General features: G+C 42.1%; 1 protein-coding gene across 50 annotated transcripts in view; it reads left to right on the top strand.

Moving 5' to 3' along the window:
* EPB41 (erythrocyte membrane protein band 4.1) overlaps positions 1-27,490 on the top strand; it is a 175,484-nt gene that overhangs the window by 109,209 nt on the left and 38,785 nt on the right. For 8 of the 50 annotated variants that reach the window (XM_070763843.1, XM_070763816.1, XM_070763817.1 and 5 more), the window contains 7 exons: positions 12,042-12,214; positions 12,808-12,912; positions 14,264-14,377; positions 16,127-16,338; positions 20,923-20,979; positions 21,097-21,138; positions 21,834-21,896. In XM_070763843.1, coding sequence (XP_070619944.1) covers positions 12,042-12,214; positions 12,808-12,912; positions 14,264-14,377; positions 16,127-16,338; positions 20,923-20,979; positions 21,097-21,138; positions 21,834-21,896 — 766 coding nt within the window. The remainder of the gene's footprint in view (positions 1-12,041; positions 12,215-12,807; positions 12,913-14,263; positions 14,378-16,126; positions 16,339-20,922; positions 20,980-21,096; positions 21,139-21,833; positions 21,897-27,490) is intronic. The other 42 variants (XM_070763845.1, XM_070763847.1, XM_070763824.1 and 39 more) reach the window with 16 other exon arrangements.

Genomic DNA, 27,490 nt, shown 5'->3' with positions numbered 1-27,490 from the left:
CAGACCCCAACCTAACCTATGGGGATTAGGTCCAGAGGAACCAGATATTATTGAAGATTCCTCCCAGCCAGGATCCTCTCAGGCTTTCAGGGATTCTTCTGCCATTCCTGCTGATATTTCTAGTTTACCTCCTGAATTCCAATCTATTTTTTCTGTGTTATCCAAGGCCATTGATGCTAAACTCTCTACCATCAATGCGCCCTCCTTACCTCATCCACCTCCTCGTCCCTCCCGCCCCTTGGGTTCTTCCCCAACGGTTAGAGCTCCTATTCAGGATGAATCAGATTCCTCTCAGGATGAATATGAGGATATGGAAGAGGATGAGGATCCCTTTCAAGGTCTCTCAGACGATGAGGAATCCCAAATAAAGGTTCCTTCTCCAATTACTATTTTTCCCTCTCAATTGTTCAAATCTCTCCTCCTCAAAGCTAGAATTTCTACAGGATTGGCGGCCCAGGAGAAGCAGGCCTCCACATCCACTGATCCCCCGGAGGAGAATTTACCTTACTTCACAGAGGAACAGGAGGATAACGAGGTAATTCCTATGCCTAAATTATTTAAAGATGCCTTACTTAAGCAGTGGGATTTTCCAGCCTCTGGGCTTAATCCCACTACCAAGGACAAAAAGTTGTACAAACTCTCTTCTTCATACGAGGATCTCCTATCTTTTCCCAAACCGGATGAACCTGTCAAGATCCTTCACTCGGCGGCGGCCGTGCCAGGCGAGGCAGAGGAGGTCCTCCGCCCAGAGGACAAGCGGATTGAACAAATGCTCAAAAGAGGATTCACCGCAGATTCCTGGGCCATTAAAAGTTCCGCAGCGGCTTCCTTTTTCTCCAGAGCCATGCTTCTGTGGCTTCGCCAACTTCAACAGCATATTCCTCCCGATGACTTGAGAGGTCAACAGGACTTCAACAAGGTATTTGCAGCTGCTCAGTACGTGGCTGATGCCACTTTACAGTCTACCAGATTTGCAGCCAAGTCTATTGCAGCTTCTACAACGGCAAGAAGACTCCTATGGCTTCGCCCATGGCAAGCAGGAGTACGTCAGAAGTGGCAGTTATCTCTGGGACCATTGAAGCGTGATCTTCTCTTCGGGGATCTTCTGGATCCACTCCTCACGGAAACCACGGACAAGAAGAAAGTATTGGGTCCAACCACCAAAAAGGCCACCAAAACGCAGTCCTTTCGTCGCCCAGGGCGTCAACAAGATCAAACGGCTACCTATCAGAGAATCCCAGGTCAGTATTCCCCCCGTTTTCGTTCCCAAGGTAGGAACTCCAGGGGCAGAGGCTTTCGCTTCCAAAGGGGAGCGTCCTCTAACAGGGCTTCAAAAAAACCTAGATGGTAGTTCTTCCTTGATTCCCATAGGTGGCCGCCTAGCCTATTTCGCCTCTAGTTGGCGTCTCACCTCCAAGGACCCCTGGGTCATTGACACTGTTCAAAAAGGTCTTCTTTTAGAATTTACTTCCCCCCCCCCTAAACGTTTTATTTCCTGCCCTTCTCCCAGGTCCTCCTCAGACGGTATCCGTATGGAGGAGGCCATCTCCCACTTATTGTCCATCAGAGCCATTCAACCGGTTCCCTCCGGTCAGAAGGGCCAAGGTTTTTATTCCACCCTATTTATGGTTCCAAAATCCTCCGGAGGTTGGAGAGCTATTTTGGATTTAAAGAAGTTGAACCTGTTCATCAAATATAGGAAGTTTAAGATGCACTCCTTATCATCCATTTTGGCCGCCATCCACCCGGGGGATTTCATGGTTTCATTAGACCTCACTGAGGCCTACCTCCATATTCCTATAGCCAAATGCCACAGAAAATTTTTACGTTTCTCCTTCCAGGGCAGGCATTTCCAGTATAGGGCGATGCCTTTTGGCCTTTCCTCGGCCCCTAGGGTCTTTACAAAGCTCTTGGGGTCTCTGGCGGCCTATATCCGGGCGTCACCCATCCACATTTTATGTTACCTTGATGACATTTTGGTTCATGGGAACTCCCTAGAGAAAGTCAAAGTAGACCTTTCTGTCACCATGTCGGTTCTACAGGACCATGGTTTTTCCATCAACTTTGACAAAAGTCACCTCCAACCTTCCACATCCATTTTACACCTGGGATCCATTATTAATTCAGAATCCTCCCAGGTCTTCCTCTCTCCTGAGAGAAAAATCAGTATAGGGGAGTTAATTTCACGCATTTTATCTCAACCTTCAGTTTCCATAGTAACCCTGTCTTCCCTTTTGGGGAAGATGGTGTCATGCATAGGCATCATTCCTTGGGCTCGCCTTCATGCTAGGGAACTACAGTGGCTCCTATTACCCTTTCAGAGATCGGGGCACAGCAACTCTAGTCGTCGCATTGTCATCCCTCCGATTGTTCGCAGATCCTTCAAGTGGTGGAAGTCCCCGGCCATGGACAAAGGATCCCCTTTCAGGTGCCCGGATCAATTTGTCATCACCACAGACGCCAGTCTATCGGGATGGGGCGCCCACGCCCAGGGGATGATAGCCCAGGGCACGTGGTCCCCGGAGGAAGCTTCCAAGCCAATCAATTGGCTAGAGTTAAGAGCCGTATCCCTGGCTCTGAAGCAATTCTCCCCTCGCATCCCCAACCGGCACGTTCTCATTCTCACCGACAACATTGCCACAAAAAGCCACATCTGCAGACAGGGGGGCACGAGATCCAAGGCCCTCATGAGGGAGGCCCTCAAGTTAGGCCTTTGGGCGGAAAAACACCTTCGGTCGCTCCTAGCCGACCACATCTCGGGGAGCCTCAACGTCCAGGCGGATTGGCTCTCTCGAGCAACGATAGACCCAGGAGAGTGGAATCTCCATCAAGACCTGTTCCATCAAATCAGCCTCAGATTCGGCCTACCAGTCCTGGATCTCTTCGCGACCAATGCGAACGCACAGCTCCCTCGCTTTTTTTCCAGATTTCCATCCCCGGGAGCAGAAGCAATCAATGCCCTCCGGAGCCCCTGGCCTCCAGGTCTACTGTACGCATTTCCTCCAATCCCAATTCTTCCGGATGTGATTCACAAGGTCCTCAGAGAGAGGGCCCGAGTAATCCTAATCGCCCCCCATTGGCCTCGCCGGCCCTGGTTCGCGGATCTGCAACAGCTGTCCGTCCAGGACCCCTGGCGACTCCCCGTTTCGGGGGATATGCTTCGACAAGGGGCCTCATTTCATCCAGACCCAGAGTGGTTCCACCTCACCGCCTGGCTGTTATCAGGAGAGACCTAGAACTGTGTGGACACGACCCCGACTCAGTGGAGGTCATTTTAAAAGCCAGAAGAGGTTCGACCAATCGAATCTACGACCATACATGGTCTAAGTTCCACCAGTGGTGTCTATTGGAAGGGTTTTCTCCCCTGTGCATCCCCATACACAGGATTATTTCCTTCCTTATGCAAGGTTTCCATCAAGGCCTCTCCACCAGCACCCTCCGGCGTCATCTGGCGGCCATTTCTTCTGTTTTAGCGGGGCCCCGCAGACAGCCTCTCCGTTCCTTTCCAGAAGTTCAGGAATTCCTCAAAGGTATAGCCAATCTCAGACCTTCCAAGGTTCACAGATATCCTTCCTGGGATTTGCCACGGGTTCTCCATTCTCTCACACAGGCGCCCTACGAACCCCTAAAATCTGCGTCCCTAAGGTACCTATCTTTTAAGGTGGCATTCCTAGTGGCTATTACCTCTGCCCGACGCATTTCGGAGTTGGCAGCCCTTTCAATCAGGCAGGATCTCTGCCAGTTTCATCAGGACAAGGTAGTATTAAGACTGGACCCCACCTTCTTACCCAAGGTCAGTTCCATGTTCCACAGAACGCAAGACATTGTCTTACCATCCTTCTGTCTCCAACGGGACCATCCCTTGGCAACTAGATGGCACACCCTGGATCTCATTAGAGCGCTTAGGATCTATATCCAACGCACAGGACCCTTTAGGAGGTCGGAAGCACTTTTTGTAGCCTATCATCCCAGAGTCATGGGTTCCAAGGTGTCTTCAACAGTGATAGGCCGTTGGATCAGAGGGACTATCTCTAAGGCCTACGAGTCGGCCTCCCTCTCAGTTCCAAGGAACATCACAGCGCATTCCACCAGAAGCGCAGCCACTTCGGCCGCTTGGGCGACTCAAGCCCCGTTGGAGGAGGTCTTCAAAGCAGCCACTTGGGCCTCGCCAAATTCCTTCATCAGGCACTACAAGATTGATTCTTACGCCTCAGCGGACGCTGCCTTCGGCAGAAGGGTACTCCAATCCGTTATCTCTCACGATAGCAATCTAACCCCTCCCTAGGGACCAATCTATTGGGTATGTCCCATGTGACTGCTGAACCCGCTCCTTCAGTACGGAGAATAGGCGTTGATTGCTTACCTGAACGCCTCTTCTCGTACGGTGAGCGGGTACAGCAGTCACTTCCCGCCCTTGTTTGTGTTTTTTCTATTTTCTTTCTTCTGTAACCTTTTTCCTCTACCTATGAGAGTTGAACACTAAAGAGCTTCACATCTGAGCCTAGTCTACGGATTCGCGAATTCTGGGGAAGGGGCGGATCCAGCAAGCTTTTTTAACACTAGGCTCAGTTCCACCGGATTGGACATGAGCAACCCATGTGACTGCTGTACCCGCTCACCGTACGAGAAGAGGCGTTCAGGTAAGCAATCAACGCCTATTTTCCAGTATTTGTCCTCACAAGGAATGCACAACTCATCCTAAGCATGAGTGGTATTGTTAGTCCTTGTCATAACCAAGATATAAACCACTTGTTCAATGACCATTCAAATTTACCAAGATATAAACCACTTGTTCAATGTTCATAACAATGTTCACTTGTTCATAACCAAGATATAAACCACTTGTTCAATGACCATTCAAATTTACAATGGCGCTAATCGAATAGAAGTTACAACTCATCCTCATATTTAATAGCCATTCTAGCACCCCCATGGTCATGTGATAGTGATTTGGGTACTTGGCTAACTCACAATGCCATTGCAGTTTCTGGCTGTCATGTGATCATGATTTGTGATCTTTCCCATTGGCTTAGGACTAGCAAAGTCAAAGGGGAAGCCAGCAGGAACTTACAAGTCACTGTTATGTGAAGTCCTCACTTAGCAAGCTGCACGGTCCTCATTTGATGACAACTGGATTGTTAACTTAAAAAAATGCAGTCATGTGATTTTTCAAGTATTTACACAATTAGCCAAAGACTACCTGTATTTCAAATTATTTTGTCTGTAGAATTAAATTGAACTTTAGTTACTAACACGGAATAAAAAGCAGTAACTTCAGGCAGAAGTAGATTGAATGATGGCTGATGGCATAAAATGGGAAATATTCAAGGTTATTGCTGGTAAGAGGAAAAAATAGAAGTGCTAGGATGATCAGGAGGCTTGTTCTTTACTGAGACCATAGTAGAAAGTAACAGGTGCAGAGGCCAATATATTGGCAGCAGGTCAGGGGAGGAGCACAAAGCTTTGAATAGCATAAAATTGTTAAATAGCATTTAGATTTGGATTCAAGGTTTATCTATATTCATAAATGAATAAATAAATGTAAGTAGTCAGATTCTTTCATAATAAAAATGAGCTAATTTGTTGTATATAATGCCTAGAAAACTAGAAATTGGGGTACTTAAAAATGTTCAAAAGCTTTGTCCAAAGCCTACAGTTAATAATATATTATAAATATAATAATAATAATAATAATTATTATTATTATTATTATTAATAATAATAATAATAAAATTTATTAGATTTGTATGCCGCCCCTCTCCGAAGACTCGGGACGGGTCTTAATATAAATAGTAATATAAATTGTGTTTATTCTCCATTGACTCTGGAAGGAGAGTCCATCATGGGTTGTTAACCAATCCTATTGGTAGAGACTGAGTTAATTTAAATAATTAATTAACTGGCACCGCCCTTTTAGCAGCCCCCATGAGCCAGTTTTAAAAACTCAGTCTAAGTGTAGAGACGTTTGAGTTTTTTCTTATGAGTTATTTTATGTTATTTAGAAATATATGGTTTAATTAAAATTGATTAAAATTGATTAAATTAATTAATTATTTAATTAATTAAATTCTTTACCGTTTTAATGTTTTTTCTTGTGTTTCTACAGGTGAAGGACAGCTTTCCTGTAAGGGGTCTCTGCCCTCCGTGGGCACTCCCCCACCGTTTTTTCTCCTCGGGGGCCCCTTCCCTCAGCGGGTACCACCCCAAGCGAGGAGCGACACAGCCTGGGGTCCCTGGCCTCCGAGGCCAGACCCGGCTGCGAGCCGAAGGTGGGGGGGTCCGCCCCCTCCACTGGGAGGCTTGGGGGAAGCTCCGATTCCCCAGAAGCATAGCATTTGAAGAAGCTGGCTGGGCGCCAGCACCTCTCAGCTGTTCAGCGGGGCGAAAAAAAGCCGCCGCCGCCGCTTTCTAGAGCGCCGAATCGGCGAAAATAAAGGAGCAGAGCTGTCGGGCGAGCAGGGCTGGCTATGAAGAGGCTGATTGTCCTGGGGGAGTTGCCCCCCCCCATAAGGGAGACACGGGAAGCCAGCAGCACTAAAAGTGCAAGTTGCCTCAGAGGCTTGCTCGCGCCCGCCATTTTGTTGCTAGGTGGGAAAAAGTTGCTCTCCGCTCGATTGCTGGGCACGAACAACAGAAGCTGGGCTAATCTGCGCATGCGTGAGGCCCAGGGGTGTTAGATTGCCATTTTGTGCTTAATATCTGTGGAGAAAGCTGTCAGTCGCGATCTCTAACGAGTGAGTACAATGGAAGATCAATCACTTCCAGTGAAAGTGCCCTCTCCTAGCACAGCTCCCAAGGCCAAGGCTAGGTCTAAGGATAAAGCCAAGACCCAGCACTCCTCTTCCTCGCTTAAGGAAGCTGAAAAGCGGATTCAAGCCTTGGAAAAGAGGTTGGAGGCGGCCCTTCACACCCCCTTGACCATTTCTCCTCTGTCTGCGCAATATTTGCCCCTGGCCAGGGACACATCAGCTCCTCATCCCACTATAAGGCCAGCAGAGGTGCTGTCAGACCGCGATTGGTCTCCAGACAGGCAAATGCCAACTATGCCTCAGGTGCTCCCTTCTCCTGGTCCTATCCAACCTAGGCCAGGGTCAGCAAGTCAGTCTCTGAGGAGCGGCCAGGGACCCTCAGCCACCTTTACGCCAACAGCAGCGGGGCTTCGAGGTCAACCTGAGACATGGCCATCTGCAGGGCTTAGACCACAGCCAGATACTTGGCCTCAGATGTCCCCTTCGGTTCAGGACTTAATTAACAATGCCTATACTCAGGGGATGGCGGCGGGGGTGCAGCAAGTTACACAGCAACCTCGCCCAGTGCAGTCCAAAAACCTATGGTGTGCACCGCCCCCCTCGGGTTTGGGGTCTTGGGCTGAAGAAGCAAACCCTTTAGAGGACATTGAAAAAGACTATGATCTTTCTGATGATGAAACACCACCAGAACAGCCTGTGGCGGCTGGATTATTTAAAGCCTCAACTTTCAGGGATTTGCTTCACGAGGCCAAACAAACTGTAGATTTGCCAGGTCCTGGGAAAACAACAGACACCACGGATGGGACCAACCCGTCTACAGTCCTTTTTAAGGAACCCCAGCCCGAGTCAGAGCACATTCCATCCTCTGATATTATCCAACAAAGTGTTAAAAGACCCTAGCAACACCCAGCTGCAGCGCAGGGGCCCTCTGCTGTAGAAAGAAGATTCTACACATTTGATGAGGAGGTAGAGAAATTACTGGAATTCCCTCCTATAGATCAGCCGGTCATGCAGCTGATCTCCAAGTCCTTAGTGCCCTCTGAGACAGGCGATAGCCTAAAACCTGAGGACAGAAAGGCAGAGGTGTTAATACGCAAAACACATCAGATGGCGAGCTGGGGATTTCGAGCAGCGGCGGCTGCTTCCTTTTTCACAAGAGCATCTATCGTATGGCTGCAGGAGCAGCAGGCCAGACTTGGACCGGATGAGGGTCGCTTGCGTCAGGATCTTGGGAAGCTGTTGGCGGCAGCAGAGTTTTCAGCGGACGCCACTCTGCATGCTGCCAAGTTTTCGGCCAGGAGTATGGCGACCACTCTGTCATCAAGGCGCCTCCTCTGGCTGAGAAGCTGGCCAGCAGACCTGAAGTCTAAATGGAACCTGGCCTCAGCACCCTTTCAAGGGGAAAAGCTTTTTGGGGAAGCGTTGGATCCAGTCCTTGTGGAGGACAAGGACAAGAGGAAGTCCCTCCCCAGAGCCTACAGGCGCCAGGAGCGTCGCTATACTCCCTACCAACGCAGGCAGTCCTTTCGGTGGGACTCCTCTGCTCCAGCGGGTCAAAATACAAGGCCCTATTCCCAGGGCGTTTCGAAGTGATAGAGTGCCCTTCCAGGATCGCCAGAGAGGGTTTCAACAAACAAGGCGCCCCTTTCGTGGAAACCAGAGGGGCTTCAAGCGCCCTAAATGACTCTGTTCACCGGCCCCTGGGAGGCAAACTTCAGTTTTTCGAGGCCTCCTGGCGGACTACATCTTCCGACAGGTGGGCGTTAGCAACTGTCTCCCAGGGCTTGCGTTTGGAGTTCCTCCAGCCCCCACCAAACCGTTATGTTCAGTGCCCAGTTCAGAGGGACCCCCAGAAGAGGTCAGAGCTTCAAAAGGAGATAGCCCATCTCTTGGAGATACGGGCAATAGAGGGAGTGCCCAGACACGACATAGGTACCGGGTTTTATTCAAGGGTCTTCCTTGTACCAAAGACATCGGGAGGGGTCCGAATGATCCTCAATTTAAAACACCTCAATACCTACATCAGGTATCGGCGATTCTGGATGCATTCTCTTCAAACCATCTTGGCTGCAATCCGGAGGCACGACCTATTAACATCCATAGATTTAAAAGAGGCCTACTTGCATGTGCCAATCCTGCCGGCTCATCGGAGATTTCTCTGGTTCTACCTGGACGGCTCCCACTACCAATACCGGGCAATGCCGTTCGGCCTTTCTTCGGCCCCTCGCACATTTATGAAATTACTCGACGTCCTGACTGCCCAGATCAGGTCTCATGGGATTCGAATCCTAGCGTATCTAGACGACCTTATTATCCTGTCCAAGTCCCCTCAGAGGGCGCTGGAAGATCTGGCAGTCACGAGACAGACACTGGAATCCCATGGGTTCACGATCAACGAAGAAAAGAGTCATCTTCTTCCAACAGTCAAATTGTTACACCTGGGGTCCATGATAGATACTTCCACAGGGACTGTGACATTATCTCCAGAAAGAATGTCAAACATTCGACAATTACTCTTACATCTTCGACTCCAGCAACGGGTGTCTCTCGCATTCCTTTCAAAGGTTCTGGGGACCCTTGTTTCAACTATCGGCATTGTGCCTTGGGCCCGTCATCATCTCAGGGTCCTTCAATGGTTCCTTCTTCCATGGCAGAAGGCCAAAATGAGTCACTCACAAAGGTCAGTGCGGCTTCCTTCAGCAGTCAAGGTATCGTTGAGATGGTGGATTTCCCCTGCCTTGGGCAACGGGTCCCTCTTCTGCAACCGGGACCGCCTAATCCTCACAACGGATGCCAGTCTGTCCGGCTGGGGGGCCCACATGGGACTACATATGGCCTAGGGACTTTGGTCTCCGGAAGATCTGACCCCAATCAACATCAACTATTTGGAGCTCAGGGCAGTCTTTCTTGCTCTTCAAGCTTTCCTTCCTTGGATTCGGGGCAAGCATGTGTTGGTCTTAACCGACAATGTGGCTACCAGGGCCCACTTGAATCATCAAGGGGGAACGAAGTCTCTCCGCCTGATGGTCGAGTCAGCGGCCCTTTTCAACTGGGCAGAGACCCGCTTAGCCTCACTGTCGGCGGAACATATTGCCGGGACCAGCAACGTTCAGGCAGACTGGCTGAGCAGGTCTACCCTGGACCCCGGAGAGTGGAGACTAGATCCCGGAGTATTTCATCAGATAATTCAACGCTTCGGGACTCCTCTGGTGGACCTTTTTGCGTCACAAGCCAACAGCTGTATGCATTTCCCCCGACGTGTCTTCTACAACGGGTACTGGACATAGTAATTCGGGAGAAAGCCGAGGTCATCATAGTGGCTCCATACTGGCCACGCCGGCCGTGGTTCGCAGACCTGGTAGCCCTCTCAGTGTCCCCTCCTTGGAGGATCCCGGATCGGCTCGTCTCCCTCACTCGGGTCCATTTGTCACCCGGATCCCCAATGGTTCCAATTAGCCGCCTGGCGTGTGAGCGGGAAAGACTAACGCAGCAACATCTTCCAGACACGGTCATTGCTACTATGCAGGCGGCTCGTCGGCCATCGACAGTGCGGATATACCAGGCAACATGGGCAGCCTTCTGCAGGTTTTGTTCTGCCCGCCACTGTGATCCGAAACAAGCCTCGTTGATTGCAATCCTGGAGTTTCTCCAATCGGGAATTGAGCGGGGCTTAGCCCCTAACACCCTAAAAAGGCAAGTGGCTGCCCTTTCAACTATAATCCGTGTGTCAGACTTTCGATCTTTGGCTCACCATCCATGGGTGAGGGATTTCATCAAGGGAGCTATTAACAAGCACGCTCCTCCGGTACGGAGATTCCCGACATGGGATCTCACCCTAGTGCTACGTGCACTCACGGGACCTCCATTTGAGCCCATGAGGTCAATTTCATATAGACTCTTATCAATTAAGACATTGTTTCTGGTGGCGATTACTTCTGCCCGAAGGGTCTCTGAGTTGTCAGCGCTGTCCGTCAGACCAGACTTGTGTGTGTTCCATCCGGACAGAGTGGTGCTGCGGTTGGACCCTTCGTTCATCCTGAAGGTAAATTCAGATTTCCACAGAAGGCAAGAACTGGTTCTGCCGGACTTCTGCACACATGGTCAACATCCTTCTGAGCTTCGTTGGCACAAGATTGATGTCCGAAGGGCTTTGAAGCTCTATATCAGGAGGACAGCACCATTTCGAAAGACTGAGAGACTCTTTGTTTCCTTTGCTCAGGCCACGATGGGTCTTGGAGTTTCTTCGCAATCCCTTAGTCGCTGGATTAGGGATTGCATTGCGGAGGCTTATACATCGAGATCTCAATCTTCTCCCGCCGGGGTTATGGCACATTCCACTAGAAGTGCGGCTGCTTCGGCGGCTTGGTCAACGCAAGCTTCTTTAGAAGATATTTGTCGTGCCGCCACTTGGGCATCATCTTCTACTTTTATACGCCACTATAAACTGGACTCATTGGCTTCAGCAGAGGCTTCATTTGGCAGGCGTGTCTTGCAGCGAGTGTGTGTCACTCCAACGACCTCGGCCCAGCCTTTTCCCTCCCAGGGGATTTGATCTTTGGTATATCCCATGATGGACTCTCCTTCCAGAGTCAATGGAGAAGAACCGTTGTACATACCTGAACGGTCTTCTCAGTGCTCTGGAAGGAGAGTCCATACCCACCCGGCATGGTGTTTGGCCAGGTCGCCGGAGTGTTGGGACTGTTAAAGTTTATACATTGTTATGCAGTTAATAAAACTTTCTGATTTTTGCATTGTCTTCGTTTTTAAAACTGGCTCATGGGGGCTGCTAAGGGGGCGGTGCCAGTTAATTAATTATTTAAATTAACTCAGTCTCTACCAATAGGATTGGTTAACAACCCATGATGGACTCTCCTTCCAGAGCACTGAGAAGACCGTTCAGGTATGTACAACGGTTCTTTTAAAAGATAAGGTTATAGGAATTTAATGAGAAATTCTCTTACTAAATCAGTGAAGCCAAATCTATAAATACTGTTTACAAATTGGAAAACAGAAAATTGGGTGGGGGAGCAATAATCACACATGCTGCTCAAATGAAGAAAATCTCATTCAGGTCTATACCTTTAAAAAGCAGAATGAATTCTGATCATTTGTTATCTCACAGCTTCAGGGCCTGGGGATTCCTGCTGATGGATGTGAATGGCACTTAAAAATCAATAAAATAAAGATACAATTAATATAGTGCTCACTATTGAATGGCAGTCATTTTATCTGAGTTGGAAAATATCTCTGGGTTTTAAATTAAAAACATTAGAACATGCATGTATCTTTTAGATTAACATCAACTGAAGCGCTCCCCAAAAGCAGATTCTTGGTGCTGGGTTCTAAATTTCGCTACAGTGGCCGGACACAAGCTCAGACCAGGCAAGCTAGTGCCCTGATAGATAGGCCTGCACCACAGTTTGAACGAACAGCAAGTAAACGTGCTTCTAGAAGCCTTGATGGTGGTGAGTAGCCTCTTCTCCTCTTTACTATACGTTCCACTTTAAGTTGGTTCTTTACAGATTTTACTGAATTGGCTTTCAGTAATATTTGCCCTACCTGTGTAGTAACTGATTTATTTTTAAAATGGTATTGGATTCACCTGGAAAAATTTTTTTGGGGGGGGGAAGTGGAACTAAAAACTGGCATCTGATTCTTACCATACCCTGGTTTCAGCAACTCTGTTATTTTGCCACATTCTGGGGATCATGAGGAAATATCTATGATCTCCTGCGTGACTCATTGTTTCTTCTGTTATATAACAATGCCTCAGGAAAAGACTTCCATGTTGCTGACATAACATGAAGACAAACAATTTTAAAATGTTCATAAAAGTAGCTTTTAAATCTTCCCTAAACACTTAACAATGCTTCTTCTAATATAGCTAATAATTAAGAATTTTAAGAACCATTTCAAATGTAGTGATAATTTTAACTGAAGGCAGCTGAATATAAAATTGAAGAAATCAACAAAGCAGTTGTATCCATACTGAAATTTAGCAACTTCTTTTCTATATACAATGTTTTGTATATTCTTAACATGTGCAAAATTTCTTCAGCTAAACGTGGCTCTCAAAAAATTCAGTTCAAACTCGTAGAGGAGGAGAAGCAGGAGGTTGGGGTTCCAGAATCAGAACCCGTGGAACAATTTCAGGAGAAGCCAGGTATCGCTGTGGTTAGCACTGATTCTCTCTCTGTCGCTATCTCTGCAGTGCTTTTCCTATCCTTTTGTGAGCTGAGACAACTTACCTGATTCTGAAAATTCCCAGAAAATTCCCTCCCCACAATCTCATAAAGGAATAAAATTAGTTCCTCAATGATTAGAATACAAAGCCCCTCCTCTATATTAATGCTTGGATTCTTGCATTAGCAATAAATCCACAAATCTCAGTTACTTGGGAAGATAGTTTGGTTCTAAGGTGTCAGATGACCGAAGGGGGACCACTTTCCATATTCGCTTTGGTAAAATAAAAAGATACTTTGCAAGAGAGTTCCTCATTATTTCTGGCCAGCTGTATTATTCGGTATGGCTAGCGTGTAATTGCTATGCTGAAAATGTCATTTATGCAGTCTTAAAGTTATACTCAAAACTTAGGGTATCTTTGGGTTTTTTGCTTCCCCTCCCCCTGTAATTTAAGCATTTTCCATGAAGATTTTACCATATTTTTAAAAACATTATTTATGTCTATAATATTTTTGTCTATAATAGTATAATCTGGCTTGGAAAGCCTGTACAAAGTAGGTTAGATGACTTCTGACACACATTTCAGAGCACATTTAAGGCATTGAATTCAGTCTCGGTTCTCCTGCTTTCCCAATGCTGTTTTATTTTGTCATTTCTTCTTAGTGTTAAGACATATTTAGAGCAATTAGTTTATGCTAAATAGTTTATTTTAATATTGTTCAGATGAAGTAGGATTATTCTTAGATATTTCCTGTTGTATAATTCAGCTTCTAATTGGATTTTTGAGAATGGAAGTATCAGTTTTTGCATATATTATTAACATTTCATATTATAAGACCGAAGAAATTTTAATGGGAGAACAATATTCTTTTATAAACAAAGCATGATACTACATATATAAACACATCCCCCTTGTTCTTCTTGTGTGTTCAGGTAACAGAATGGTGACAAGTAGCAACCTTCAGAATTGTAATATGTTGTTAGAACAGTGATATTAAGTTTGCATTCTATCATTTGTACACAGTAGTACTAGTAAATCATTTATCAAATTGGATACAGAAAACAAGTAGAATAATTAGGTTTTTTATATTTAGACAGATTGCAAGCTCATTTCATATCTTTTGAAGCAGTCACATTTTTGCTAGAGCTGAATGACTGTTTTAGTAGAAAAAAATGTGGAGCAATATGGCTGTGCATGTATTTGAATGCAAAAATAGCTGGGTACAGCTGAGTGAGCCTGGAAGAAGAGACAAAATTCTATTACATGTTTGCTCCTAGTAATTCTCTTTTTAATTCTTTGAAGTTTTAAAATGCATTCATAACTTTTATAGCTGTGCATGTTCTTGACATAAGTACAATAAAAGAAGAGGAGAGAGAAGAAAAATCAGTTGTACAGGAACTAGAGCCAAAATCGCTATTACTTGAAACAATTCAGGAAGAGTCAGGTATCGCAGAAACAACTTCTTGTATTTTATGACTAATATATTTTCCTTAGTGACTAATATTCATTCTTTCTGGTTTATCTAATAATTCACCAGACTTATTATAACAATACTTACCAGTAGTATAGCACAAAATAGTATGGGAATGGATAGAGAATTACCAGGAAGGTTAATATATTTATGATAGGCTTGAAATTGTGAATGGGGGCTTTCACAATTAAAGCTTCTTTAAAAGAGTTTATATATGATTTAATCTAATTTTGATAGTATGCATGTTTTCCATTGTTTTCCTCCTCTCTGGAACATTGCCAGTGTGAATGAGCATGAACTAGGAGTGGAAGCATGGAATAGATACAGTACAGATAGTCTTTCACTTTACACTATTTGTTTAGTGAAACGTTCCTTGTGCTTTCTAAGCTTGATTGATTTCTTGCAGATGATGTTATCTAGTTTGGGTAATGAAACATCTGCAAGGAAATAAGCAAACTCAGAGAGCACTGAGGACCCCTCATATCAACCCTGAGCTACAAATATTCTCCTTTATTGTTCAAAGTTACAATGGCACAGAAAAAAGTGATTTATGACTGTTTTCACACATAATCTTTGTAGCAACACTGTGGTCTCAAGATCAAAATTTGAACGTTTGGTAACTGGCATCTACTTATGACTGTTGTAGTGTTCTGGGCTCATGGGATCACCTTTTGTGACCTAGCAAGCAAAATCAATGGGGAAGCCAGCTTCACTTAACAACCATGTTACTAACTTAACAGTGATTCATTAACACCTGTGACAAGAAAGGTCGTAAAAAGGGACAAAACTCAGTTATTGCTTAACAAACTTTGGATTCAATTATGGTCCTAAGTTGACAAGTACCTATATATAAGTCTGGCAGTCAGGGAGACTTTAGTAGTGCCAGTTCAACATTAAAGAAGCAAAACAAGATATGAAAGAGATAGTATCAAAGATAGGTTTTTTTAGCTTGAGTAATATAATTTGACGTCAATCATGTACAGTATTTTTGGTGGATGAAATGTGTAATTTTAAATTAGATTTTGAAAATGTCAAACTTCAGGCAATATAATTTTTGGGATAACATTTTCAATAGTAATGAGGATGTGAAACAGATGTAACATGAAGTAGTATTGCTGCTCATTCTTTTGCTTAGTTTTCTTAGGACTCGGTCTGAATGTATTGTTGCATCTTAGAGGTGATCCAATTCACAGTGTATTTCACTGTCCCACTTAAGAGAGGGAAAGCTCTTGTCATGTAATCTGGATTTTTTCATACTATTCTTACAACACAGGATGTAATTGTGAAAATTGCTTTTAAAAAGCCAGTATTACGATCAGTGTGTGTGTGTGTGTGTGTGTGTGTATGGCAAAAATACTATATAGTTTAATCTTTATAGTAAGGATTCTGTCTGTCAGTAACTCAAGTGGTTTTGTTTTGCATTTATTGCTATGAATAACAGCAGTAATAAGGTGATGATATATTGCCTGTGATAATTATTTGCACCAGTTACCTACTTTGTACAGTCTTGAAATAAGTAGCTTTTTATGTAGTGTATTGTTCACTAACGTGGCTCTTGGTGGTATTAAATGTTTTTTTTCACATTTTTCTTCATGCATTATTTAAAATAAAGTCTGCTTTAGACACACCAATCGCTTTGCATATCTTTATTTTGCAGTGTTGTAGCTTTCTTCTTGATTCTGTTCTGTACTAATAACTGAAGATATATCTATTTCTGCTTAGCAGTAGCAGTGGTTACACCTGATAGAAGCCCACGGCCTACCTCTGCACCAGCTATTGCTCAGAGCCATGTTACTGAGCCAACTGTACAAGCTACATCTGTCAATAAAGAACCAGCAGTTTTTAAAATTGAAAAGGAAACAGTAAAAAAAGAAGTAAAACTTGAAGGAACTTTGCAAGATAAAGCCAAAGCAGAACCAACTGAAGGATTTCAGGTATGATGGTCTGCCATTTTTATCATTATTGGTAAGTTAGTTTTGTTTGTTTTAGAGTAAGGTGAGAGATCGATCCCACTCACAGTTAAACCACCTGCATAGGCAGCCTGGAAAAGTATTTACTGCTTATTCTGGTTTTGTCCTCAGACTAAAGGTGAGAGGACAAATTACATTGATTTCCAAGCACTGCTTTCACAATCTAAGAAAGTTTCAAGCCAAACATTCTTCAGGGTTCCTTCTAACTAAATAATGCTGATTGTGTTGATCAGTAAACTTTACTTTCCAATAGTTTTTTTTCCATTTTGAGATCTTAAATCCGTACTAACTTGTAGTAATTTCTTTTTTTCGCACATAGTTACCCATCATCTCTAGCTGCAATTAGAGATAGTTTCACCTACTTTTTGGCTCTTCTTTGAAACTATTGTCAACTTACATTTTAACTTTCTTACAAAGCTTCTATACTCATTCTCTGCACTTCTTGGAAATCAAAGGAATTTGAGGAAGTCTATCAGATTGAAACTATAAGTAGCAAATTGGATTGCTTAAACATTCATTTGTATTTTAATAATCAATGGTGATTGAAATATATTACTCAAAAATAGGTGCTTATAGATTCCTTCTTTCTGTATTCTCACAGTTGCTTTTACTTATTCAGTGGATTAAATATTGTCTATATTTCATTATACACAGAGAGAGAGAGAGACTTTGTCCTAATAATATTTATTTATTTATTGATTGATTGATTGATTGATTGAGTCATTGATTGATTGATTGATTGATTGCTAACTACAAAAGAATCCAAATGTTTAAAAAGTCAATACAGGGCTTAAACATATTCCTTCAAAGGTATGGCATAGCTGCAGTTAGTTAATTCTTGTCATCAATGCAAGTGATTCAGAGTTTGGAATGGAGCTACTGATAATGATTATTAAGATAGATTTCTTCCTCATGCAGTGTGTTGGTAATAGGAATCAATAGGAGGGGATAAATATTTAAGTTCTAATGCTGTGCTAGAAGACATTTTCAAGCCATATGCATTTAACTTTCAATACAGTAGTCCTTCACCTATCGCTGGTGTTACGTTCCAGACCTGGCCGCGATAGGTGAAATCCGCAATGGGGAATTTATCGACTGATAGTACTTATTTAAGTATTTATATTGTAATTGTTTGGTAAGTTTTCATTGTTTTAAGTGTTTATAAACCCTTCCCACACAGTATTTATTTTAGATACAGTATTTAAATACAGTATTTACAATTTTAGATAAATATTTTTTTTGAAAAACCTGCCGATCGAGTTCGGCGGGCTGTTTAAATATGCCGATCGACTTCCTCAGAAACCCGCGTTGAAGTGAAGCCGCAGTAGGTGAAGCGCGGTATAGCGAGGGACTACTGTAACACTATAAAGGACTTGCTTGCTTCAAGAAAAAAATCTAAAAGTTATGTAACATCATGCATTGTGATATGCCTAAATATATGAAATGAGACTACAGTATAATCTTTAACTGGGATCGAAATAATTCATTATATACATTGTTATTGTGCTAGTAATGTTTTATTATCTTGCTCTCTATCTTAACTCTTACTTTTCATGGCTTTTTCATTATGCCCTGAAATTCCTTACTTATAAATTACAGTAATTGGTATGGATACCTGTGGTTTTCTCTTTGTTCAAATTCCATTCCTCAGATTTAATAGAGAAAAAAATATATAAAAAACTATTTATAATCCAGACATCAGCATGAAAATGTCTAAAACAATATTTTAAAATTTAATTTTGGTTAAATAAACTTATTCTTGGTTTTACTGCAGTTAAATCCCATATTATTATATTTAAAAATGCACCTGATTGGTTTCAGCAGGATTTACTGACAATGAATGGGTATAGTTCAGTTCAGCTAATATCGCATTATAATATTGTATTAAAGTTGACGGTTGAAATATAGTCTGCAATTGCTTATTATCAGTATTGAGCGTTATGTTAACGTTTTAATGTTGGTTTAAAACCTTGGACTGTTTAAAAATGAAAGAAAAAATGTACCCTGTCTCCTATATTTAATAGCTGCAAAATTGATATTTCACCTACCGTATATACTCGAGTATAAGCCGACCCGAGTATAAGCCGAGGCACCAATTTTTGCCACAAAAACTGGGAAAACGTATTGACCCGAGTATAAGCCGAGGTTAGAAAATGCAGTGGCTACTGGTAACTTATAAAAATGGAAAACAATAAAATTACATTAATTGAGACATGTTTTAGAATATTTATTTTAAAGAAAACCAGTAAACTAGCTCTGTAAATTTAAAAGAGGGTAAACAAATTAACAATATTAACAATAAATTAAAAAGTAAAAAAAGTAGCTCGATCAGGAACAAAGCTAAAACCTAAGAGTTAAAATCCTTCAAAACTGGATTCCTTCTCATCATTAATTGGATTTACATTATTGCTCTGTTTTTATATATGCTGTGAGCCACCCTGAGTCCTTGGAGAGGGATTGCATACAAATCCAATTAAATAAATAAACAAACAAACAAACAAATAAATAAGTGTATCCAAAGAAGAGCTTCAGCATTAGCTGCTGTGAGGTTATCAGCATAGAAAACCAAATAGATAGATAGATAGATAGATAGATAGATAGATAGATAGATAGATAGATAGATAGATAGATAGATATAGATAGAAAGATAGATAGACAGACAGAAAAATAGATAGATAGATAGATAGATAGATAGAAATAGATACAGATAGATAGATAGATAGATATAGATAGATAGAAAGATAGATAGACAGACAGACAGACAGATAGAAAAACAGATAGATAGATAGATAGATAGATAGAAATAGATATAGATAGATAGATATAGATAGATAGATAGATAGATAGAAAGAAAAATAGTTAGATAGAAAAATAGATAGATAGAAATAGATACAGATAGATAGATAGATAGATAGATATAGATAGAAAGATAGATAGACAGACAGATAGAAAAATAGATAGATAGATAGATAGAAATAGATACAGATAGATAGATAGATAGATAGATAGAAAGAAAAATAGTTAGATAGAAAAATAGATAGATAGAAATAGATACAGATAGATAGATAGATAGATAGACAGATAGATATAGATAGAAAGATAGATAGACAGACAGACAGATAGAAAAATAGATAGATAGATAGATAGATAGAAAGAAATAGATACAGACAGATAGATAGATAGATAGAAAAATAGATAGATAGAAAGATAGACAGATAGAAAAAGAATTCCTGTCTAGCTCTGCCTCATAACACATTATTAGATCCTATCCAAGCAAGGACAGCAACTACCACAAAATACCATTTTTTAAACAGTTTAAATCCTTTCAAAGGAGGGGGAGGAGAATCTGACAGCAGGGGGCCTTTTTAATCCGACTAAGGGCAATGCAGAGAGAGCATGGAATAGTTACTCACCATTGCTTTTTTCCCCTCTCGGTTGGAGCAAATGGCTGCCTTCTTTGCTTGAGCTAGGGAGAGGAACTACGGCGTGCGAGAGGGGACAAAAGCTGGTGCCTCCTCGCTCTGGCTCAAGCAATGGCGCCCTCGTGTGGTGACTTTGTCAATGACCCGAGTATAAGCCGAGGCTGTGTTTTTCAGCCCATTTTTGGGGCTAAAAAACTCGGCTTATACTCGAGTATATACGGTAATTGAAACATTGAACTTGCAAGCATCTTTAAGAAACTTGTAACAAAAATGTCTGGCTACGTCCTTTTTCTGCATATTGATAACTCTTGATATACTCAGTCCTTACTCTATGAGGATTGCCAAGGCCATATATGTAAGAACAAAGAAATCCAGAATTAATAGAATTCCCCTGCTAGGATCTTTTTCCTTCATCCTTTCCTTACTTCTATTATTAGACACTTTGTATAAACAGTTTGGTTTATAACTTCCTTTTGTTTTCAAATGTTTTTGGATTTCTTTTTCTGACTAGTGCCTTGACTGCTTCTGCTCTGATACCTACTTTCTCATTCAGTTGATGTTCTACTGCTTTTTGATTCCTTGTTCCATACTTGCTACCCTGCCTTATGCTTGCTCCCTGTCACTTTCACATTGACCAAACCAGCACAATTCCCTCTCAAGCAAATTTTTCTGTAAGGAATAGATTACAATCTAATCCTGAATTACTGTTCCAAAGTATCACCCCAATTCATTTAAAACATTCATTGCAACAAGAATAATGTTAAATACAATATAGACATTTTCTCATACTTCTTGCAATTTTTAGAAGCTCATCACAGCCAGAAATAACAGGAAAAAGTTGGAAGAGACCTTTTGAAGAGTACAGCTATATAACATGTGTTAAGCCTCTTTACATATTTGTACTGAGAATAAAATTGTTTTGAAGAACTCAAAATGTTGAATAAAATAACATCAACTATATGGGACTAACACACTGTATGGTGTTTATTTATGTCTTCATAAGAATGCATGTTAATTAATGCATGTTTACACAATGCTTCAAAAACAAATGGTAGTTTTTGAAGCAATGCTATCTCCAAAACTCTACTAACAAAAAATGTTTTTGCCATTTTATTTTTTAACATAGGTGGGGAAAATGCATATCAAAATGTCAATACCCAGCACAAATGGTGACCAAAATCAGGTTTGTCTGGTTAGGTTGCTTTGCTTTCTTTAAAAAGAAAAAGGGGGAAAAGGCTAAATCAAATCAATAAATGAACCCATTTTTTTTGTCTTTTTAAAAAAAACTATCATAAAACAGCAGCGTGCAGAAAAAGAGGAAGACCCGATAAGAATGAGGAAGGTTAGCTGTTTTTTCACTTCCATCAAATCAAAATTATCACTCATGCATATGCAACATATTTAAAAAGACAATATTTTGGTTTCTTCCTGTTCTTTTATTTGTTGATACTTGTTTGTAAATAAACAAAATTAATCAGAATTAGTCAAAGAATTAGTAAAAGTTACCTTCTTTATACTTCTAATTTCCTAATTCTTTTGCAAAAAATTCTATGTGGAGTCAACGATTCAGGAAGTAAAAAAAACAAGTATTACTGTAATAGAAAAGGCAAATAGATATATTTAAATTTTGAAATATGTATTAATAAATACTAGTTTCAAAAATGTTTTTATGCACACTAGAGTGCCAGGAAGACATTTCCAGTATTCTGCATAGCTATATTCTAATTTCTTATTCATTTTGGGAAATAGTGTGTCTGTGGAAGAACAGCTTGCAGAATGATGGAGCCATGATAACTGTCTTTTTAAAAAGAACCCATTACATTTTTTTCATCATTCATGAGCAGGACCACACACATTCCTCATATTCTCCACATGGTCATATGATTTTGTACACTATACCCCATTCACAAATCATTGCTCTATGAATGTTATTTTAACCTTTTTCGTTTTCCAATCTGCAAATACCTGCAAGAACAACCTTTTTAATTTTTTTTGTGTGTGTTTTTTGTTTTGTTTTTCCCCCCCTTTCTTTCACAGAAAAGATCAAAGAGACTAGATGGTGAAAACATTTATATAAGACATAGCAATTTAATGTTGGAGGTTTGTATGACTTTGAAGCTTCTTTCAGTTGCATTTGCCTGAACCTCTACATTCTTTGCTAAACTCTTTTCGCCTCTGCTGTAGCATTTGTGTTTTTGGGGTGAGGTGTGTGCGCATGCTGTTTGCATGACTTTGTTAGAAATAGGCTTTTGCATGTCACAATAAACATGACATTATGCAACCATTTTTCTTATCTGTTTACATTGTTTTCTTGTTATCTGAAAATATGTGATTGGGATCATTCTTCATCTAAATATATTTCTAAATATATTTACACGATTATCTGTACATAACAGTCTCCTAGCATGCAATTATGTAACTGACACAAATAAGCGAGATTGTCAGAGTTGTTTTTTGTGATGCCATTTTGTAGGCCAGAAACCCAGAAGAATTATATAAAATTGAGTTCAATCAGAGTAGCAGGTTTTTGCCCTGATCTTCAATTTTAATTTTTAAGCCTTTTGTTTTAAGCTTCTCAGGTTATCTTCACTTAATGACCACTCATTCAGCAAATATTCCAACTTATGCTGGAGTCTGAATGAGTGATATTTACGACTGGTCCTCATACTACAATATTCACTGAGTATTTCTTGCCATATCCTACATATGGATAGCATGCAGTGGTGGGCTGCTAGCCAGAAAGCCTAATCGGGCTCGCCTCTGCGGCTCTGGAGGTCTCGTGAGTTTCAGCAGAGTTATGCTGCTGCGCCTGAAGACGCAGGTCCGCCCTTGTTCCGGTGAAGTTTTTTACTTCCGCATATTCACGGAAGCAAGAAACTTTGCCAGAATGCAGGCACAACTGCGTTCACTACATGATTTCGCTATCTGCACGGGAGACGAACCCGATTAGACGTTCTGGCTAGTAGCCCACCATTGGTAGCATGCCATAGCCTACATATGAGTAGCATGTCCCTCAGTGCTGTATCAGAACTAAAATGGTTATATATCTTTATAGAAGGAGAATGGGGAAAACTAAGCTTGTCCATAGTTAAAAATTTCATGTAGTTTTTTCTTCCATCTCAAATGTGGCCAGTTTCTCAACAGCATTCAAACAGATGAATCCCCCCACCCTTAAACTTTCCAATAAATATGCAAGATCATTTATTTTATTCAAGCTGAATAGACTTGATATTTCTTGTCATTCTAAGTGATAGTTTTCCATTCCTTTGGTTATATATATGAGATTGGCAGCCTGGACTGCATTTTCCCCTCACTTGAACACGAGTTTGAATATATTGAACATTCCAATCATATATTACTGATACAGGAGAATGTGTACTTCTTATACTGATTCTGGTTTTGTGTGATACTATCTTTTAATCACAATTTCAGAAATAGCATAGGAGATTCTTGTGCAGTGTCAATTTTTTTTTAAATGTACTAATTACTTTTTGAATTTTTAATTTCCTGCTATACAGCTTTGAGTTTGCTATAATGCAGAGCTTGGGGCAAAATTAAAATGGTGTAATCCAGTCAACATAAGGTGATCTGGCAAGAGACAGTGAATCTTTCATCTATATAATTTTAATTCCTCTATATCAGCTTTTTAATTTCTTAGCTACTCTTGGTAGTTTTTAAAAAATCCAATGCACTTACCTCTTTTTTGTAGTAATTTTATCTCCAGTTACCATATCAGGTTCTAGAATAAATATGTAGCCCAATGCCACTTTCTAATTTGTTTCACATATTTAGTTTGACCCCTAACTGTGTTGTTGCAGGTATTCACAGAACGTCAGCAATAACAGCAGATCAATCAGATAGATTGCAATAATTGCCTGCTACTCTTTTTCTTTAGTTTTTTTTATTCTGTTTGTGAAGCATTAGAGTTATTCCCATCTAATTCTAATAAGCAGAAAAATTTTGGTCCAGAGAGGCCTATCATAAAGTCCAACAAGTTTCAAACAATAAGATGATCAGAAAAGAAATTAAAAGTGTATTAGATACAATTAAATGTTGGTATAACTTTCAATCATTTTAATATTGCAATATTCATCTAGTATTTAAATTGCCACACAATCCTGCAAACTATAGTATAATTGATAGTAACCTACAGGTTTCCTTTTTTGGGAAAATAAAGGTCAATTAAAAAAGACTATTATAGTGCAGATACATGTAGATTCAATATGTGCTTCCTTGAGCAGTGTAGGCTGTGTCCAATCATAATAAGGTCACTGGCCGAATAATTTGTGTTTAAATATATTTTTCCAAACATGCATACATGTATCCATAGACAAACCTTTCCCGCAGATCGATGAGCATATGAGTGATAAGCTTCTGAGATATGCATACTAAGAAAAAATATTAACCTTCTAATCTGAGTTCTGAAATGGTATTGTCCAAATAGGATTTTTTCGTGTATTTTATTAAAGATAAATCAAGTAACTAATGAAGTCATATTATCCTGAATAATGATGACCAAAATAATTGGTTGGTTTTTGTTCCTTTTTTACTCACTAAAATGTTTTTTCCCACTGGTGAATTTTTTTTCACTAGTCAACTATGTCCACTTATTGTATTTTTCGGAGTATAAGACGCACAGGGTATAAGACACAACTTAATTTTTGGGGGAGAAAAACGAGGAAAAAAGGCCAAACAAACAGCACAAATGATATACACTGTTTGCGGTGTATTTCTGTACATGTGTGCCTGACCCATAGAAATAGCAAAGAACTGGAGAAATGTACATTATGGCAGTATATTAATGCCAGAAAGTTTTCTTAAATGTAATCACACTAACTCCTCCCAATTATTTAAATAGATCTACTCCAAACATGACTAAATGAGGGTTTAACTCAGCTGCCTTATTTTAATACTAAAACAGGACACTGTTACATTTCAGATTATACTTTTACAGATCTTTAAAATTGATGTGGCTTCCTGGAAGTACCGGTATTCTGTTCTATTTTAAAGAAGATACAATAGCATTGGGCCTCTTCAGATCAAGCATTTATTTTTAAAAAGTGCTTCATTTTGTTAAGTTAATAATAAAGCAATATTTAAAAAATAAGTAATAATTTGAACATTCTATGGCATTTATAGTTATTGATTTACCTCCTTGCAGCAAAAAACAAACAGCCAGTTTCAGCATACAGTGATCCCTCGATTTTCGCGGGGGTTGCGTTCCCAGACTGCCCACGAAAGTCGAATTTCTGCGAAGTAGAGATGTGGAAGTAAAAACACCATTTTTGGCTATGGACAGCCAAAAACTACCCCCGCGCACCCTTTTCCAAGGCCACGCAAGGAGCCGGGCTTGAAGTTGGGGGCGGGGAGCGACGAAAGTGCGGAGGGCGGCAAAGATTGTTTTGAATGTCGGCCGCCCCCAATGCCTCCAGCCCCCTCACTGCTACCCCCCGACCGCCCGATCCGCCCCTGTCACTGGCTTTCTTGGGGCACGGGTCCTCCTGCAGCAGCGCTGGCGGCTACGGCTTCTCGTCCTCCTCATTCGGCCACTAGCCACTCTGAGCGCTTTGAGAATGCCCGCCCCGCCCCTCTCGCAGTCCCTTAGCTGAGAGCGCTTTCATCCCAGCTGTCAGCGAGGGGGCTGCAGGATAGGCGGGGCAGGCGTTCTCACAGAGAGAGAGCAACAGACAAAGCGAAATAGAAAGTAGAGAGGGAGAGAGAGGGAGAAAGAGAGAGAGAGAGCAAGAGGGGGGGAGAGTGGAAAGTAGAGAGAGAGAGAGAGAAATGATAGAAAAATGGGAGAAAAAAGAGAAATGAGAAAATGATTGAAGCAGAGAATGACAGGAAAGAGAGAGAAAGAGAGAGAAAAGTGACTCTTGGTGATGACGTATGACGTCATCGGGTGGGGAAAAACATGGTATAGAAAAAAAACCGTGGAGTATTTTTTAATTAATATTTTTTGAAAAACTGTGGTATAACCGTTTCGCGAAGTTTGAACCCGCGAAAATCGAGGGATCACTGTAATCTGATCTCTCCAGCTATTTTCCTCTGTGCAGCTTTAGTTTCACTTTTATTTTAATACTGGGCACAACTTGAATCAATCAGCTGAATGTCAGGAGGCAGATAATCAGTGGCTTGTGCTAAGCAGGCTCTGCTGCTATTCTCCCATGTCTCTGGAAGGAGAGTCCAGCATGGGATTTAGCTCAATCTTATTGGTAGGAACTGAGTTTTAAATTAATATAATTAACATATTAATTAGGTACCGCCCCCTTGCTGCCCCAGTACCTCAGTTTTAAAAAAACTCAGTCTAGGATAGGGATACTGAGTTGTTTGCTCCTGAAGGAGTAATTTAAAATAAAGTGTATGGTTGTAAAATTTATGTTTACAGTTTTAATGTTTTTTGCTTGTGTCTTTAACAGGTTTCTACAGGATTAAGGGGTTTCTGCCCTCCGCGGGCAGCGCCCCCATCGTTCTCCTTATGGGGCCTCTTCTCTCCGAGAGTACTGCCCTGAAGAGGAATGTTGAGCCGGAGATCCCTGTCCTCCGCGGTCATATCTGGCTTTCACCCCGTGTGGGAGGGGTCCGCCCCCTACCCACTTAAGGGGGCAGCGGAAGGACTTCAAAGCAGTTCCGATCTGCCTTATTGGAAAGCCGCGCTTCTCAGCTGATGCCGGGGAAGCCGTCCCGAGCGCCTCACAGCTGGCGGCTAATTAACTGTTTAAAAACAGAAAGGAAAAAAAAGCTGCTGAAGTCGGGAAGAGTGAGAAGCCGCTCGAAATGCAAGCGGCGAGCAAGGGGGGGGGCAGAGTCGGCGTTTCGGCCGTTTACGGAGCCATGGAAGCCGCGCCCCCCCCCCCTTTACCCCAAAGCGGCAATAGCTTGCGCCCGCCATTTTGGGGCTTAATTGGCGCGCGGCAGACCTGACAGCCTCATTTTTGGCGCGCTTTGGCACCGCGCCAGGAGCCAGGCCGGTGATCTACCCAGCAACAGGCTCATTGGCTAGGTCGCTCACGTGAAGTGAGCAACTGCCGACAGCCATTACAGGCACTCACGAGTGGAGGCAAAATCGGTTTGAGAGTGTGTTTGGATACTGCTTTCAAGGAAATTTGTGAGTAAAGCTGCCCCAATTTCTGACAGGATGGCTGACCAGCAAGGGCAGGAGCAGTCCCAGTCTGCTCAGGGTTCCAGCAAAAGCAAGGAGAAGGCTTCCTCTAAGGCCAAGGCCAAATCTTCCCAATCGTCTTCCTCATTAAGAGAAGCAGAGAGGAAAATAAAAGCGTTAGAGCAACGCTTGGATGCAGCATTAGCTTCTCCAGCTGCAGGGGCCTTCCATATACCCCCATTTCAGCCACTTCCACCAGGGGGGACACTGCCAATGGGGGCCTTAGGCTCTGCCTCAGAAAAAGATTGGTCCCCCGACCGTCAGGCATTACCTGGTACAATTACACCATTGCCTTCGCCTCAGGTCAGGCCAGAGAGGCCTGCCTCAATCAGCCAACCATTGTATGGGCCTTCTACTGGTCCACAAACACTTGCAGCTCCCTCGGCATCCTTCACCCCTACGGCTGCAGGGCTTAGAGCCCAAGGTGATGTCTGGCAAGCCTTTCCTCCATCCCTGCAGGACATGATTGCTAACATATATGCGCAGGGAATGGTGGCCGGCGCCCAGCAAGTAACACCTCCATTGCCACAAG

The sequence above is a fragment of the Erythrolamprus reginae genome, chromosome 11, assembly GCF_031021105.1.
Source record: "Erythrolamprus reginae isolate rEryReg1 chromosome 11, rEryReg1.hap1, whole genome shotgun sequence".
NCBI classification, from domain to species: Eukaryota; Metazoa; Chordata; class Lepidosauria; order Squamata; family Dipsadidae; genus Erythrolamprus; species Erythrolamprus reginae.
The sequence above is the reverse complement of the archived record's forward strand: the minus strand, read 5'-3'. Positions and strand labels throughout refer to the sequence as shown.